This window comes from Jaculus jaculus, chromosome 5 (genome assembly GCF_020740685.1).
Source record: "Jaculus jaculus isolate mJacJac1 chromosome 5, mJacJac1.mat.Y.cur, whole genome shotgun sequence".
In the NCBI taxonomy this organism is placed as follows: Eukaryota; Metazoa; Chordata; class Mammalia; order Rodentia; family Dipodidae; genus Jaculus; species Jaculus jaculus.
In genome coordinates this window covers 140,181,896-140,199,794 of record NC_059106.1, presented here as the reverse complement: position 1 = coordinate 140,199,794, position 17,899 = coordinate 140,181,896, and the positions used below count along the sequence as shown (strand labels likewise).

Here is a 17,899-nt window from a genome sequence, read left to right as displayed (position 1 = left end):
TTCTTTGCTCCTCTTTCTACCAGTACTTCCCTCAGTTGCCAGCACCTGTCTGTCATCACTTCCCTTAAATATGCAGTGATAAAAGTGTAGCCATATTAGTTCCCTTAACAGTCCAGATATAACACAGAGTAGAGGACAGGGTTCTCATCTAGGAAATGAGATATTGGTACTTGGGCTGTGGGCTGGCTGCTGACATGTGCCTTCATGGAACAAAGGATGGGTACAAAGAGTTTTCTTTATGTAGTAGGCATTTTATCCCTGTGTAGTGACAGATGCCTGTAATCCCAGCATTCAGAAGGCTGAAATGGGAGGTCAGGAGTTTAAGGGGGGCTTGTGCTCCATAGCAAGACCCTATCTTGGGGAAAAAAAAAAATAGGTAGCTTGTTTCCAAAACAATTCTGAATTATTTGCCTTTTGGTTCTGCTGCACAGTCATTGAGTGTTTATTTTTTTAAGACAGAATTTTGATGATGTATAATGCAAGACTGGCCTTAAACTTGTGATCATCTTCCCTTAGCCTCCTGAGAAGCTGTGGTTACAAACATGTGACAGTGGCCAGCTAAAAAATTCATCTCAGTTTCTGCCAAATTGTCTCTGCCTTTTCCGCAAAATTACAATTAGCCTGATACCTTTGCCAATTTGCAAAAAGATGTTTAGAGCAGACTTGTTTTAGTCACTTTGAACCAAGTTCAGTGTCACGCAGGAAGGTGGGTTTCATTAGGCAGTTGTGGGGAATTTAGGAGTACTGGAAAGTGGCTGTAACAGAATTGCACGCCTGTATTCCCAGAGCTGATAAAAGTAGCAGCAAATGTGAGGATTCTGTGAGAGCTGAGACTATAATGGCTGTATACCTCACACATGACACCTCATATATTGATGCACAATAAATGTTAATATGGGCAAAATTTTTTAGGGACAGATCTTTTTGCTTATTTGCGACATGCTGTAATGTTTGGTAAATCTAAAGTATCTGTTTTTACCAAGTGATTTTTGTTCTGTACAAGTACCTTCTGTTCTGCCTTCCAAGGAGTTTACTTAATTCAAGTAACCTTAGTGTTGCACTTAATGTGCACAAAGAGGTTGAAACTCCAGCAAGCTTCATTATGGTAGAAATTTCAGCAATGGACTTAACTGCATTTTATGAGTCAGTAGGATTAATGTTCCAAAAAAAAGTTTCTTTTAGCTCTCAAAAATAGTTTTTGTCTGACTGGAATGTTTTTCATTTAGTTTTATTACTGATTTCCACCATTCTTTCCTTCCCCTGTGAGCACTGGCAGTGATGAAGATGGTCAGTGTTTGGTAATTCAAGTTTCAAATGGAGCAATTTGACTTACTGTTGGAAAAGGCTACCTAGTTCATAAAACATTTTAATGTCACAAATAGCAATGTCTACAGTCTGCATTCTTTAAAGTACAGGTCTGAGAGAGAATTCTGAAGTTCTAGCTCCAAAAAAATTCAAACAGAAGAGTTATTTGGAAATAGCTAGACATGGTGGTGCACGCCTTTAATCCCAGCACTTAGAAGAAAGAGATAGGTGGATCACCATGAGTTCCAGGCCACTTTGAGACTACATAGTGAATTCCAGGTCAGCCTGGACTAGAGTGAGACCCTACCTCAAAAAAAAAAAAAAAAAAAAAAAACTTGGGAAAATGACTATTTGAATACTTTTTGTTTTGTTTTTTAAGATAAGGTCTTAGGTAGCCCAGGCTGAACTGAACTCACTCTGTAGTCCTAAATTGGCTTCAAACTCATAGGATCCTTCTACCTCTGCCTCCGAGTGCTGGGATTAAAGGCACACACCATGCCTGGCTTATTATATAATTTTAATATAGTGTTCACTATTTTCTGACTTCCCCCCAAAAAAAGAAAACCCTGTTTTTAGGTATTCAGAAGAAGTCTGTTTAAAAAAAACTACTTGATTTGCCTATTAATCTGATTACATAATTTCCTAGAGAGGAAATCCAAAACCAGCATTCTTAGCACCTTTTTACTTCTTGGATATTTCCCAGGGCACACCTAGTGCACAATGCTGGGCCCACAGCAATCCAGGGCATAATTGATTATCCAAACTCTTTACTACAGATTTCATCCGGTTATATGAAGCCAATCTTCCTTTGCTTCTGTCTGCTGGTGGGCAGGTTCCATGTTTTCACCAACTAATAGAACACAGCATATGTGTGTGGTTTCTTTTTAACCAGAATATAAGAAAGTATTTGCTGACTGAAGCCAGAGAAAAAAATAGACCTGAATTTCTTCAGGGTTGGCAGACTGCTGTTACAAAGGTAAGTGTGTGATACAAGTGAAATTTAGACATGCCCAAGGGAGATGGTGATCCAAAGGGTGGGTGTACCTGTGAGATTGAAGACTGGTGACAAAAAAGAATCTCCAGGGAAGGAGCTCAGGATAAATCGATCTATATTAGTTACATTAATCACCTGACAGCTAATTTCCCAGTGTTTGCTGGGAGCAGATAACATCAGTCATGTCACCCCTAAGGCAGCTGCTAATAATACGGTTCTGCTGAGAAACAAATTTGAGCTCCTTTTTTTGGGGGGGGGGATTCAAAGTAGGGTCTCACTCTAGTCCAGGCTGACCTGGAATTCACTATGTAGTCTCAGGGTGGCTTTGAAGTTAGTGATCCTCCTACCTCTACCTCCCTAGTGCTGGGATTAAAGGGATGTGCCACCACACCGGGCTCCAAATTTGAGTTCTTGATAGGTGACTCCTATCTCTTGTCTTGTAGCTGTAATTTCCATATGGCCCATGTAGACTCAGAGAAATGCTAACATGACTATTTGGCCTCACTAAAGAGCAAGAACTTATAGTTTGAACTCAACATATCTGGTCCATTAACCAGTTCTTTTGGAAACATACCTTTTGCCTTCAGGATTTCTTTTTTTTCCTAAGAATAGGGCAGATTTGAGTAGTGTGAGATAAAAAGTGATAATTGAGTCCACCATCAAGTATTCACAGTCCAGGCACATGTTCTCTGATCCACATTCCACTATGTTCTCATGCTCATAGAATTGAGAGCGCAACTGATTATCCAGATTTTTATTTCCCCATTCGTCGCACTTGGGCTTTAAATTGTGGTTGCTACTTGAAAGATTCTTTTATGTGGCCAGATGCCTTCAACATCAAGATATTAGAACGGGGTCTGGGAGATGACTTCGCAGTTAAAGGCAGTTGCTTGTAAAGCCTGCCAGCCCAGGTTCAACTCCCTAGGCACACAAAGCAGATAAGTGTTTGCAGCCACAAGCTACCCTGGCACACCATGGCACACAAACACACAAATTTTCAAAGATATTAAAAGTGTATACCAGGTGCCCTGGACAGAGACAAATTTCCAATCTCTTATTCATTTATCCATAAAGGACATCTTCTTGAAGAGGAATAGTTGATATATTTTAATCAACTTTTTTTTTCCTTCAGTGTATTCCACAACAGAAAAATGACAGTGACTGTGGAGTCTTTGTGCTCCAGGTAAGTATTTTTTCCTACAGTATTTGAATTATTTTTTTGGCTTAGGAGAAAGAAATGGCAGTCCCTGTGTGTATACCATACTAGGTACAGGCAGGCAGTTATACAATGGTTTTTGCATTTTTAGATGTAACCTTAAGAAACAACTACTTCCCAATGCCAAGAATTAGTAGGGGCTATCTCCCATGTCTTACTGGAGGTTTGTTAGTGAAGTCACACCAGAGAATGGGATTTGCAAAATTAATTTTTAAAATTGGGCAGGCAGTTAAAGCCCTTGGCATAGTGTAGATTTTAAACGAGGGCTACATCCAAAGCTGTCAGGCACAAAGCTCTCCTTGAAGGTGTGGAGTGTGTTTTTATAAGTTCTCCCAAACTTCATTCTGCAGCCTTACAGTGTTAGGTCTGCCTGTGGGGAAACAGTAGCAGGAGCACCCACATGCCACTCACTTGTCTCTGGGACCTTTGCAGTACTGCAAGTGCCTCGCCTTAGAGCAGCCTTTCCAGTTTTCGCAAGAAGACATGCCTCGAGTGCGGAAGAGGATTTACAAGGAGCTGTGTGAGTGCCGGCTCCTAGACTGAGACCCAGCAGGGACTCTGGAACACTGACCACATCGGAGCAGATGGTTTGTTACTTGAATCTCCACAAACACTTATTTGAATTTTTACAGATTTCAGATTGGTGGTATTGGGCCACTGTTGTTACCTCAAATTTATTTGTTGCCCTTACTCATTTCTCCCACTACCATGTACTTTTTTTAAATGTTTAGTTTAATTTTTAACTTTAAGAATTCCGTGCATCCCTCCCATATTTAATATTTATTATCCAAACACATGCATGTAGACAGAGCATGCAGTGAAAAGTATTAAAAAAAAAAAAACTAGTAGATTTGGTGCAGCTTTTGAAACTTAGTTAGATGTGAACTGAATACATTTAAAATTTAGCCCCACCACCTAAAATGCAAGATGTTTGTGATGCAGCATTACTCACAATAGACGTTCCCTGTGGCAAAGAGGGTAGGGAGTGGTTCTGACAAAGCCAGTCTTGTAAACCAGCAGCACCTCTCACTGGTTTTCTGCTCCAAGTCTCAGCCTGAGATACGTAAGGAGCTGATAAGTGAGGCTGTTCTGTTCATGGAGGCATGCTTGTAAGCACAGTGCCCCTTTGGGAACTGCTGATTAAGGTCTGAGAAAAAGGCAATGTTCTTATGGCCCAGTTATTTTTAAAAGTTTTTTTGATTTTTCCTGACGGGGTTTCACTGTAGGATCCAAGCTAGCCTGGAACTCATTCTAGCCAGGCTGCCCTCAAACTATAGCCCTGTTTGTTTCCTGAGCGCTGGCTTTACACTGCCACACCAGCAGTGAATGAGAGTTCAGACTCGGTCTTGGGAATTAGAGCACATGGGCTAGATCTCATAGGGCTTTTGCTTCGTCATTGAATTCCCTGGATTTTTCTGGTTTTGACCTGTGAAAAAATTTAGCATCCATCAAACTTGTTAGAAGTAATTTGCAAGTTCTCACTTCCCTTTTACCTCCCATGTGGAAGATGTTTGCAATTTACCAAAAACATTTCAGAGTATCTGAAATGTAAACATCAAAATGGAAGGTTGATTTTAGGTCTTTTGCAGATGGTGGGGAGAAGAGAGAAGGAAGCACCGAGTTCTGTGGGAGTGCTGCACGCAGATTAGGAATGTTTGCTCCCTTCTCTGGGAGCGCATACCATACAGGCTTCATCTGGCTTCTGCAAGAACAGCCGTGAGCCTGCACACAGGAGTTGCCTTTTCCTCCTCTCTTGAACTGTAAAGGGCTCTGTCTTAGCTGCATAGGATGCCGGGATGGATCTTCTCTCTTCAATCTGGCCTTTTGTGACATTTGAAAGGAAAGGAAATAAGGAGCATGTTAAGCTTAACCAGTTATCTTTTCTGAATTGAGAGAGAATGTAAGAAACTCAGAAGCTTGTACAGAGAAGTACTAAGTGAACGGCAGAAGATAACTTTATGCCTGGTTAGGTACAGGCTGCTGGAAAAACATAGTGTTTAATTTGCCCATAAGATGTGGCTGGCTGAGCAGGGCTGACCGCCCATAGTTGAGGGTCGAATTAGACAGACGTTGATATGCAGAATTCCTGACACCAGTGTGGACACTGGGATGCAGCCCCAGCACTTTGTTCTCCTAAATCATCCAGACTTCAAAAGTCCTTAGCATAAAAACCAGGTCAGTATTTCTTACTGTGCTTCAGGTCATTAAAAAGACTGGGAGTAGATGCTGCTACAGATAAGGTGGTATCACCATTAAGAAAGATGAGAATTTAAGAGTAGGAAAGAGGACTTTTTTTTTTTCTTTTATGGTACTGGGGCTTGAACCCAGGGCCTGTGTATGTGCTAGGCAAGGGTTCTAGCACTGAACTACACTCCCAGTTCTTTTTATTATTTTTGAGGCCCAATCTCACCTTTAATTGTCTTGCTATCCTCCTGCATCCCAAATAACTATGACCTACACTACCAAGTCAGACCTAGTTGAAGATGTCTTTTTTTTGGGGGGGGGGAGTAACATAAGGATTCAGGGTCTCATGTAGCTAAGGATGACCTTGAATTCCCAATCCTCCCTCCATCTCCCAAGTGCTGACATTGCAGGTATATGCCATCATAACCCAGCTGAAGGTGTGGTTTTAATGCTTTCAGACATAATGGCAACAACATGGGACTCTTCAAAATTTGTATGCAAGACATTTGCTGTGTTGTTGTTGGGTGGTTTTCTTCTTTTTCCTTTTTCTTTCTTTTTTTGGTGTGGCTATACCAAAGTAGCCAGTTAATGATTGACTCAGTGTCTCTCGTTTTAAAACTTCTTGAATAATGAAGTAATGCACTTCCCCATGACAGACCCATCATGCAGAAAAGACAGTTGTATTCTTCTAAGAAATTTTTTTTTTGAGATAGGATCTCAATTTAGCTCACGCTGGCCTCAAATTTGCAATCTTCCTGCCACAGCCTCCCTAATGCTGGGATTACAGGGTCATGCCAGCAAGCCCATTGCCTGGGAGAATCATAGTGCCTAGAGCTTGAGTTACCAATTTCCTCTAGCCAGAAATGGTCACATTAGCACTGAGGCATGCAGGGGTGAGCAGAGACAAGCTGCTACTCTCTACTCCTAGCATGATAGGGTGCCTTCAAGTCAGCTGCTCAGCATGCTTTAGCCTGAACGCTGAATATTTTAAGTATGTTTTCAACGTGTTTCTGTCATTCATAGCTTGATTTCAATATACAGTTGCTCTCTCTCCTTGTGACTACATGTTAACTTCTATTTAGCTTAAGTCCTAGATGAGAAAGTCTTGATGTTTGCAGTAATTACTTTCTTTCAGCAAAGCCACTCTTGAAATATACTCTGGGCTGTTGGTAAGACAGGCATTGCTTTACTGTAACTAGCTTGGCACTGAACTGTTTGGGTGCCCACAAGGTAGGCAGACCTTATGCCATTGGGGTTAAGTGCAAGCTTTGCACAAACTAAAAGCTATATATAAGCCTCCAACAAGTTGCCTAGTCCTTTCTCTGGGCAAATTTATCAGGCTATATTTGCTTCTTTCCAGTGGTTGTTTTGTTAAATTTATAGCAGTGAATGTAGATTTAATTCATCTTTTAGTTGTCTTAAGAATCATGGAGAATTTACTTTTAGTTTAACCTCTTAAAGTGGGGGGGAAGCAGTTGCTGCCAATAATCCCAAATCACATTTGTGTCTTTGCATTGTATTTTCTACTTACCATTGAATATGAATAACTTAGTCATCTTGACTTTATATTTGGAACAAAACAGTAACAGACCCATTGGGACACAGCCAGCTGCAGCACTTGGCTAACCATAATTGTGGTTCACTGCTTCTTCCTAGATTTGAATTGTGGCATCTGAATGGGTCTCTGGACCTTTAAGTGAGAAACAATGAATTACGTATACTGACTATCTACTCTGCTTCATTATATTAAGAGGCCAGTTACAAAGCATATACTTTGTTATTGTGCTAGGCTCTGCCTCCTGGCCAGGAGATAACTAAGACCTAGGGAACACCGTCAAGAGATGTGCTAATTTGTATTTGGGCGTTACAGAAGCAAACCTAAGAGAAGTTGTTCACTTAAATGGTACCTGTTGGTCAGAAAGATAATTTATTAAATATTATGATCATGTAAAATTGCAGTACTCAACTCTTCTAGCAAAATATTTTTTTGAGAAATAAACTAAATGCCTTTATAAACTTGTGTCTATTCTGTTGAATGTGCATAGCCACACACACCTCAAACTGTGTGCTCTGGGGGGCAGTGACAGCACAAGAATACACAGTAACATGGAAAAGCAATGGTGGACAACTGGCATCCTCTGGCCTCCACACACAGGCCAAAAGGACTTGACAAAGTAAGTTGGTTTATCTTTACTGCAATGTTACAGAAGATACATCTCAAATAAGAACCACTGTCTCTGGTGTGAAAGCCTTTGGAGATGTGAGTCATGTTTTATTATGGAAGAATGTAAGAAACAGCCAGATGTGGTGGTGCACTCCTTTAATCCATGAACTCTGGAGGTTGAGGTAGGATTGCTGAGTTCAAAGCCAGCATAGGGCCACTGAGTTCCAGGTCAGCCTGTGCTAGAGTGGGGAAAAGAAAAAATGTAATGAATGGTTTAAACTCCAATAAAAGCACATTTTAATACCAAATTAATGTCTACTCATGTTTATAGATATAATGCTTAGAAATCATATGTAAACTAGTACTTTGTTGCTAGATAATTTCACATTTTTTTCATAGCAGGGAAAATTATGCTCACATAGAGTAGTGAGAAATCATCTCTTGTTTTACAAAATGCTAAGTAAATTCTTCAGTCTTCTCTGTAGAGACCATAAGATCACAATTTGGGAAGAAAAACAAGCATTTCCTGGAGGAAATCTGATTTTGTTACGCATTCTCCCAATTTTCAAGCTGTTTTTAGCTCTTTTCTAGGGATTGAAGCCAAGGCCTCTCAAATAACAGGCAAATGTCCTGTCACTGAGCTTACCTCTAACACCTCTTTTGTTTCTATTTGAGACAATGTCTCTCACTTCACTCAGTTACCAGACAGGCCTTGAAACTCTTCATCCTCCTTCGCAGCAGGGTTATTTACAGAGACAGAAGGGGCAAGCCAGGGTCTCCAGGTGCTGCAAACGCATTCCAGGCACATGCATCAGTTTACATCTGGCATTATGTGGGTACTGGGGAGTTGGGTCACTAGGCTTTGCATAATGCAGGTGCCTTAATGACCATCTTTCCAAATCGAAGCTCTTTTTAAAAACCCATCCTATCCTCAAGATCACTTTGAAAATGGACAGAATAAATCTGATGGCCCTAACAGCAGCTTTCATGTCCAGGCAATGTTTTAAGTTTTACTCCATTTCCTACTGTGTATTCTACTTTGGCGGGGGTTATATGAGGTTCTCTATACATCACAAATTCCCCCATCACCTTTTTCTCTCTTTAAAGTGGTCAATGGAACATTTACATCATTTGAGAAATGTGTCTGGCAGATACCCTTCAAGTTCTGGTAGTCTTCTGATATGTAAGGCAAAGAAGCAAACAGTACCCCCAGGACTGTGTAAGGCTGGCTTTTCTGCTGAAATACAGAAAACAAGTCCAGTTGTCAAATACTTGTTCCTGTTAGAATAAAGCCATAGGGGGCTGGAGGGATGGCTTAGCAGTTTAGGCATTTGCCTGCAAAGCCAAAGGACCCAGGTTCGATTCCCCAGGACCCACATTAGCCAGATGTACAAGGGGGCACATGCGTCTGGAGTTCGTTTGCAGTGTCTGGAGGCCCTGGTGCTCTCATTCTCCCTCTTTTCTCTGTCAAATAAATAAAAATAAAATACAGAATAAAGCCATAGAGCCTACACAGAAACACACCATTTAATAAAGGTATTATGATGCAAACTCAAGATTTTAAAAATAATTATCTCAGGCCCCATGAGAAACATGAATCTCCTAAGACAGCAAAACAAATTTTTTACATAGTTCCAGTCTTCCTAAAAGAAATTCAGTATTTGGGGCTGACAGAGTAATGGACACAGATCTGTTGCCCAGGAACACAATCTTTACTATTAACAGAAAACCATTCTGATTTAAGACTTGAATTCAAGACATTCTTTTGGCTTCTGTCCTTTAATATTTCAGAGGAAAACTATGAAATGGCTTCCAGCTCAGCAGAGACATTGATCGAGACCTTGAGCAATGTACAGTGAGCTGTGCACTGACAGGTTCTCACCACTCACTGGTTTGGTGCCAGTTTTCCATAGCCACCTCTTCCAGCATCATAGTCCTCCCGATACTCATCTCGAACCTTAATTGAAAAGAAAGATGATATAACAGATATGTCTCTCATAATCATGTCAGACAGTATCATCACATGAAAATAACACATGTATCAAGCTCTTTAAAGTAAAAGGCATTTTGGGCTAGAGAGATGGCTTAGTGGTTAAGGTGCTTGCCTGCAAAGCCAAAGGACAAGTTTGGTTCCCCAGGACCCCTGTAAACCATGCACAAGGTGGCACATGCATCGGGAGTTCATTTGCATTGGCTGAATGCCTTGGTGCACCCATTCTCTCCTACTCTTCCTCTTTGCCTCTTTCTCAAAGTTAAAAAAAAAAATTAAAAGGCATTTCAGTGCATTTTGATTTTGTTCTAGACTTTCTTGCAGTGGGAAAATAGCCCCTGGTAGAAGTTCAATAACAGTTACTCCCATGCTAGCCCAGCATGATCTGGAACTCACTTCAGCTTCAGCCTGGCTTCAAGCTCACAGCAATCTTCCTACCTTAGCCTCCCAAGTGCTAGAATTGAACGCATGCACCACCACACCTGGTTAAGTAACAGTTATTTCAAGAAGATACATACAAATGTATAGATATTCTACTTCAATGTCAAAAAAACTTTATAATCAAGTCAGGTGGCACTCATCTGTAATCCCAACATTAAGGAGGCAGAGACAAGGATCTAAAGGTCCAGGCCAGCCTGGGCTTACATAAGATCCTGTCACAACAAAACACACAAAAACAAAAACCGATCAGTTTGTTTCATTATTTTGCCAAGACACAAAATCCCTTACAAAGAGTAATGACAAACTGACAAGCACCTGCATTACATTGGAATCCCAAGCAGATAAAGCCCACAGGTACCATACCTGGCCCCCAGACCGCCCACGTCCGTACTGCCTGCCCTCCTTGAAGCCTGCATCCCAGTCTGTGCGAATGACCCGGTCATCCAGACGTGTTCCATTTATGTACCGCATGGCGTTTTCTGCATCTGCTCTTGAATAGTATCTTAAGTATAAGTATTAAGGAACATTTGCATTTCTCCAGTTTTGGGAATGAGAAGCAACTCATCTAAACGAAGGAAAGTTGCTAAGACAGTATAAAACCTAATCCTACCAGACTGATTTCAGAGACTACTCTGTTTGCATAGGCCTGTCAGAGGCTGGTCCAGTAGCACTTAAACGAAGCAAGTTATGAAGGGCTACACTGGTCAGGATTGCCTAGACATTCCTGCTAACAACTGGTCCACTGTTGATTTAGACTAAAAATATGCTCAGTGCAGATTTAGATCATAAACTACATGGCTTATCTAAGAACCTCTGTAAAGTTGGGCATGGTGTGGTACATGCCTGTAATCCTAGCACTAGGAGGACTGAGGCACAAGGACTGCTGTAAGCTTGAAGCCAGCCTGGGCTACACAGCAAGACCTTTATAAAACTCACCAAGAAGGGATAGTGGGGGACTTAATAGATAAGGTCAGGCATATATGGAACTGCCCTACAGAAGGAAAAGCTCAAAGGTTAGTGGTTCCCAAGCCTATTTAATCAGATCTATGAGAGTACAGGTGTACCTCTGAGCTTCTTGTTGCTTCCAAACACATGATGCCACTTTGTGCATCTGGCTTTATGTGGACACTAGGGAACTGAACTCAGGCCAGCAGGTTTTACAAGCAAGCACCTATAACCACTGAACAATCTCCCCAGCCTTAGTATGGTATTTTTTTTAAGTCACTTTCCAATTATGATTATCAGCTTGGAAAATGTTGGTCTGGGCTTAACGTTTTTCAAGCAGGGTCTCACTCTAACCCAGGCTGACCTGGAACTCACTGTTACTCCAGGCTGACCTCAAACTAATGGCAATCCTCCTACCTCAGCCTCCCAAGTGCTAGGATTAAAGGTGTGTGTCACCAAGCCCAGTCTTCTTGTCTTTAAATTACACAGGAAGGGAAGCACTAGTTGCAATTCCAGCATCAAACATCTAGACAGTGCCTAACAAACAGTAGACAACTATCTGTGGAATGAATGCTCAAACGACAAACAGAAAAACCAACTAGCAATAAGTTGTCTTGGACACTTGCCATCCTGTTGATCTTGGACTTGGAAGACAAATGGAAATATTCTGGTTTTTAGAGACCTGATTACCTGTACTGGGGAGATGGTTCAGGAGGATAAGTGCTTGCCTTGCACACATGAGGACCTGAGTTTGATCCTCAGCACTGGGGAGATGGAGACAAGGACTTCTAGGGTTGCCATGCCAGCCAGTCTAGCCAAGCTGACAAGCTCTAGCACAATGAGACCCTTGTATCAAAAAAGGGGAGGGGAGGTGCCTGAAGAATGATACCAATGTTTTTTGTATTAGTATTAAAAAAAAAAAAAAAAAAAGATGGCTCAGCATTTAAGGCGTTTGCCTGCAAAGCATACCAACCCTGTTCAATTCCCCAGTACCCATGTAAAGCCAGATGCACAGTAGCCCATGCATCTGGAGTTCATTTGCAGTGGCTAAAGGCCCTGGTGTACCCATTCTCATTCTTGCTCCTTTGTATCTCCCTACTTGCAAATAAATAAAAACATTAAAACAGCTGGATTCCACAGTACTCATATAAGCCAGATGCTCAAGGTGGCACATGCATCCGGAGTTTGTGGTGGCTAGAGCTCTTGGTGTGTCCATCCTCTCTCAAGTAAATAAAATTAAAAAAAAAAACAAGTAGCAGACAACTACTCTGCACTCTACCAGGAAGGATACTCCACAAAACAGAATCCACATGCAGTTTTCTTCATTTTATCCAGACCCATAATAATCTTCTTTATGTCACCACTTTTGCTGAAAAGTTCGTAAATTTGTTCTTCAGTTGTATAAAAGGAAAGATTTCCGACATACAATGTGCAGCTTTTCTTCAGTAGTTTCTCTTGTTCTTCATTGTCACCCTAGAATTCCAAAGACACAGTTAATAAGTATTACAACACAAAAAGTGCCTTGCTGAGGCTAAGAGATGGCTTAGTGGTTAAGGTGCTTGCCTACAAAGCCAAAGGACCCGGGTTCAAGTCCCCAGTACCCACATAAGCCAGATACACAAGTGACGCATGCATCTGGAGGCTCTGGTGTGCCCATTCTCTCTTCCCTCTCTCACCAATAAATAAATTAAAAAATTTTTTAAAAAGTGTTCTTAACTAAGATAAACAGTCTGATTTGGAAATCAAAATCTCTCACCATCCCAACACCCAGCAAATCTCTTGGCAAAAGAGAAGCCATCAATGGTCTTAACCAGCGGCAGACCCTGCAAGCTCAACTGCCGACCAAACCAAATGTACCAACTGGTGCAATGGTGGCATGTTATGGGGAAACCAACTGATCTCTGGTCAACTCCATGTGAGGGAATTCCTGTCTGGTACTGAAACCTTATGAAAAGCTTATGGCTTGGAAGGTTATAAGCCATAAGTGTGTTGGGAGGAGGGAAACTACTACTATTTCCTGGCTAAATGGATATATTATGCCAACCAAACTGCCTTCTAACATACTTATGTTTATACCCATGTATTAAAAACATTAACACTGCTCTCACTTTTGGTTACAGAAGCTCCTCTTTTTAGATGGCAGTGATCACTTTAAGGCTATCACACCCTTAAAGGCTCAGGGACCATTGTGGTGGAAAAAGCCAAATATGCTTACAATACTGTCTTCCAGACAAAGTGGCCTGAATATTCATGACCTCACAGTGACTGATACTGCCTACACAAGACCTGCATAACAGGAAGAAAGAAATGACATCAAAATAGAAAAGACTAGCTGGAAAGAAGAGATTCAATGGAGGGAGAATTTGGGAAGAGGGGAAAAAAGAGCATGGAGGAAGGGGATTATGATCATGGTACACTGTTTATATTTACGGAAGTTGTCAATAAAAAGAATTTTTAACAAATAGCTTTTCAAAGACAGCATTCCCCTTGTAGTACTCCCAGAGACTGTCCACGGTAAAGCCTGCCGAGATGACTTGCGAACTCATACATGTCTCTATGTGTAGAACATTTAATGGCTACTGAAAAGGGGCACACTTTCGTTCATATATATGTATACACACATATGAGAAGGCGGGGCAGACAGAGTGCGCCAGGGCATCCTGCCACTACAAGGAATGCCATTTTGTGCATGCAGCTTTACAATCAGGCCTTTAACCACTGAGCCATCTCTCCAGCCTACATGCTTTCTTAACTCTTCCTAATTTAGGAGACAGGATAAAGCCAGAAACAGAAACGGGATTCACCAATACACCTGACAATCCTTGGGAACAAGATGGTGTGTTATGGGCTAGACATAGTACTTCCTTACCACCCCTTGCCCACCCCCCACCCCCCGACAGGGTTTCACTCTAGCTCAGGCTGACCTGGAATTTACTGTATAGTCTCAGGATAGCCTGGAACTTGTGGCGATCCTCCTACCACTGCCTCCAAAGTGCTGGGATTAAAGGTGTGTGCCACCATGCCCGGCTCATTCTTTATTTTTTAAAAAAAAGGTTTTTGTTTGTCTTTTTTGAGAGAGAAAACACTAGGGCCTCTAACCACTGCAAAACAACTCCAGATGCACACATCACTTTGTGGATCTGGCTTTACATGGGTACTGGGAATGGAACCTGGGCCACTAGGGCTTTGCAAGTACATGTTTTTAAGCTCTGAGCCATCACCCCAGCCTGACTTTATTCATCTGTTGGTTGAGGAGCATACTGAAGGTCTCAAGCATCCTAGACAAATATTGTGTAACCTCAGCTACAGCCTCGGCCTTAGACACACTTTTTCTTCATGGTGCTTTAGGGTGGTTTTTTTTTGTGTTTGTTGGTTTGTATTGTTTTGAAGACGGGGTTTCACACTATATCCCAGGTTAGCCTTGAACTCTGAGCAATTCTGCTTCAGCCTCCTGAGAGCAGGAATTATGTATGTGAACCACCAAACCCAGCTAGATATGGTATTTTAGACACCTGAACAAAAATCAGTGGCCATCCCAGAGCCGCCTTCATGTGGGGGAAGACATATGTTATTAAACAGAAGCTTATTAGCTGAACTCATACCTTTTTAAAAAATATTATTTGAGAGAGAGTGAATGAGTATGGGCACACCAGGGCCTCTTGCCACTGCAAAGGAACTGCAGACACATATACCACTTGTGCACCTGGCTTTACTTGGGTACTAGGAAAATGACCTGGGTCAGCAGGCTTTGTGAACAAGCTCCATTAACCACTGAGCCCTCCATATGTGATGGTAGTATAGTTTCCTTCATTCTGAGAATAAACTATCAAATGGTTTGTAACACAGTGCTCTGTGAGACAAGTTTCATGTGAGCACATGTAATGATAGAGAAATACGTGGAAACATATAAAGGAAACGACAGTGCATCTCTGTATGTGAAACTATACAGTTTACATAAACATGTACATCTACGCACCTCGCCAGATGTGGTGGTGCACACCTTTGTTAATCCCAGCACTCGGGAGGCACAAGCAGGAGGAGCACCATGACTTTGAGGCCACCATGGGACGACACAGTAAACTCACTGAGCACTTTTGTAGGTCGGGCAGTCACAGAAAACACTGGGCTGGGAGTGCTAAAGGGTAATACTGAATTAAAAAAATAAAAAATAAAATAAAAAAACAGGGCTGCAGAGATGGTTTACTTAAGGAACTTGCCTGAGAAGCTTAAGGACCCAGGTTGGATTCTCCAGTACCCACGTAAGCCTGATGCACAAGGTGGTGCATGCGTCTGGAGTTCGTTTGCAGTGAGTGGCTGGAGGCCCTGATACGACCATTCTCTCTTCCCCCCTCTGTCTGTCTGTCTCTCTCTCCCTTTGTCTGTCTGTCTGTCTGTCTGTCTGTCTCTCTCTCTCTCTCTCTCTCTCTCTCTCTCTCTCACACACACACACACACACACACACACACATACATTTTTTTAAATTCCTGAGTCAGATGCCATATACTCTGGGGCCGAAAGGGACCTTCCTCCCCCCCCACCACCACCACCGCGCATCACCCACTTTCCCAAGGCACAGCCCGTGCAAACACGAACGGCCACTGCTACTGCTCGAGCCTCCTGCATTGATGCAGGAAGCGGGCAGCGGCAGCACGAGCGTGTGCACGCGGCTTCAGTGGCATGCAGACACTGGTCTGGCCTCTCCCGCAGGCACGGGGACGCCAGCGGCGCAAGAGAGGCGACCCGGTGAGAACGTGACGAGTGCGAACTGTTTGTTTCCTGGCGTTCCGGCCCCAGGCTGGCCCCTCTCCCGACAAGGCGTTCCTCACCCGGAAGTGTTGGTCCCGGTACTGACTGAGCTCTACGTAGGAGTCGCTGCGCAGCGTCTTCAGGAGGCCGCCCGACATGATGCAGAGCGGGTAAGCGAGGAGCCGAGCACTGCGCGAACAATCCGGCGGCGGCGGTGGGCGGGCGAGAGGGGTGAAAGCGGAAGTGGGCGCAGGCTGTTGCCGAAGGCGGAAGTCCGTGCGGGCCAATCCGGGCGCGGCGCTGTCGTCATCACGCCGCGCGGGCGCGCCCTCGTCCGTCGTCGCGCGCGGCCGGTGGGAAGTGGAGGGCTGCGAGCGGCGCGTTCCGGGGCGCTCGGAAGGAGGATGGTTTTCCGGCGGCTGCTGGCGGCCCTGCTGCACAACCCGCAGCTGGTGGAGCGGCTCTCCGAGTCGCGGCCCATCCGGCGCGCGGCGCAGCTCACCGCCTTCGCGCTGCTCCAGGCGCAGATGCGCGGCCCGGACGCCGCCCGCCGCCTGCGCGCCCTCGCCGGCCGGCCCGCGGGCTCCCTGGCCCACCGCCTCGCGCGTTTCCGGGACACCTTCACGCAGGAACTGCGCCGCGGACGCCAGGAGCGCTCCGCGCCGCCGCCCGGGCGCCAGAAGGGCTCGGGCGCCAATCTTTAAGCACGGAGGAAGCCGGGGTCCGGCCGAGGTCACCTACTGTCCCTTCGGTGTGCCAGACATCGACCTTGGCGTTCATGAGTCATCCGGGGCACTGCGCACGGCTTCGAATCTTGACTGACCTTGTCGGCTGCAGACATCCGACTCCTAAGAGCTCAAGGTCAGGCATCCTCGTGGCGGGCCTATGACCGAGCCAGAGCACAGTGTGGAGAAAGACCCCGAAGCCCGAAGGATAAAGAGACACTGGACCCGACCCCAGACGCCTGCCTTCTGCAAGCGGCCCCGCAGTTCTTGATGACTGCTGCTGTAATGTGCGCTGCCGCAGCGGGTACTGACTCCAGGGAATGTGGTGCGTTGGAAAGACGACCCGCAGCTGCCAAATTCTCTGAATAAATAATAAATGCGTGAGCTGATTTGCCGGCTGAGGCGTGGTACTTCTCAGACAAAATCAGTCCCGAGGGCCTTTGAAATTGCCCAAAGTCTTGTAGAGCGGGATGTGAGTGCAGACATGTGACTGTGTGGATGGGTAGGTGGGTAGATAGGTGGGTGTGTTGTGCTGGAAATTGAAGCCAGGGGCTCACACATACTACGCAAGCACTCTACCACTGAGCAATGTCCCCAGCCCATGGGCCTATGTTCTTGACCACAGCTCTCTGCCACGTTTAACGTGCTCCTCAGGGACTGCCTTTTTCATGACCAGCAGGCTAAGACTACGATACTTGTATCCCTCTTCCCTATTTTTGAGGATCTGGGATACAAACCGTGGTTAGCTAACTGGACATATGATGAAGAAATCCATTGCAGGGCTGGAGAGATGGGTTAGCGGTTAAGGCGTTTGCCTGTGAAGCCAAAGGATCCAGGTTCGATTCCTCAAGCCCCATGTAAGCCAAATGCGTCTGGATTTCGTTTACAGTGGCTGATGGCCCTGGGGCACCCATTCTCTCCAACCCCCACCACCACCTTTCTCAAATAAAAATATTAAAAATTACTAAGAAAGAAAGGGACTGAAGAGATGGCTTAGCAGTTAAGGCACGTGCCTATGAAGCATAAGAACCCAGATTCTATTATCGAGGTCCCATGTAAGCCAGATGCACATAATGGCACATGCGTCTGGAGTTCGTTTGCAATGGCTGGAATCCCTGGCATGCCCATTCTCTCTCTCCCCACTCTTTTTCTGTAATAAATAAAAATAAAATCTTTTAAAACAAAAAGA

General features: G+C 43.9%; 3 protein-coding genes across 7 annotated transcripts in view; 2 read left to right on the top strand and 1 right to left on the bottom strand.

The window, feature by feature from the left end:
• Senp5 (SUMO specific peptidase 5) overlaps positions 1–7,715 on the top strand; it is a 44,988-nt gene extending 37,273 nt beyond the window's left edge. Inside the window, exons 8-11 of one of the 2 annotated variants that reach the window (XM_045151287.1) lie at positions 2,198–2,281; positions 3,432–3,482; positions 3,948–4,102; positions 5,105–7,715. In XM_045151287.1, the coding sequence (XP_045007222.1) occupies positions 2,198–2,281; positions 3,432–3,482; positions 3,948–4,058 (246 nt within the window). In that variant the 3' untranslated portion in view covers positions 4,059–4,102; positions 5,105–7,715. Of the gene's footprint in view, positions 1–2,197; positions 2,282–3,431; positions 3,483–3,947 lie in introns of both variants that reach the window. The other variant, XM_045151286.1, reaches the window with a different exon arrangement.
• Positions 7,716–7,950: 235 nt separating this feature from the next.
• Positions 7,951–16,218, bottom strand: Ncbp2 (nuclear cap binding protein subunit 2). 4 transcript variants are annotated; one of them, XM_045151290.1, is made up of 5 exons: positions 16,066–16,218; positions 12,531–12,712; positions 10,658–10,796; positions 9,753–9,820; positions 7,951–8,102 (listed from the first exon to the last, which is right to left on the bottom strand). In XM_045151290.1, exons 1-5 carry the CDS (start codon positions 16,141–16,143, stop codon positions 8,093–8,095), a joined length of 477 nt encoding a protein of 158 aa, XP_045007225.1. In that variant the 5' UTR covers positions 16,144–16,218; the 3' UTR covers positions 7,951–8,092. The 4 variants fall into 4 exon arrangements, with proteins under 4 accessions (XP_045007225.1, XP_045007224.1, XP_045007223.1 ...); XM_045151289.1 differs by having other exon boundaries at positions 7,951–8,097; XM_045151288.1 differs by lacking the exon at positions 7,951–8,102 and adding an exon at positions 8,172–8,648.
• A 125-nt stretch (positions 16,219–16,343) lies between these two features.
• Positions 16,344–17,099, top strand: Ncbp2as2 (NCBP2 antisense 2 (head to head)). Its single transcript, XM_045150522.1, has one exon. The coding sequence runs from the start codon at positions 16,390–16,392 to the stop codon at positions 16,687–16,689; it is 300 nt and encodes a 99-aa protein (XP_045006457.1). The 5' UTR covers positions 16,344–16,389; the 3' UTR covers positions 16,690–17,099.
• The last annotated feature ends 800 nt before the right edge of the window (positions 17,100–17,899 follow it).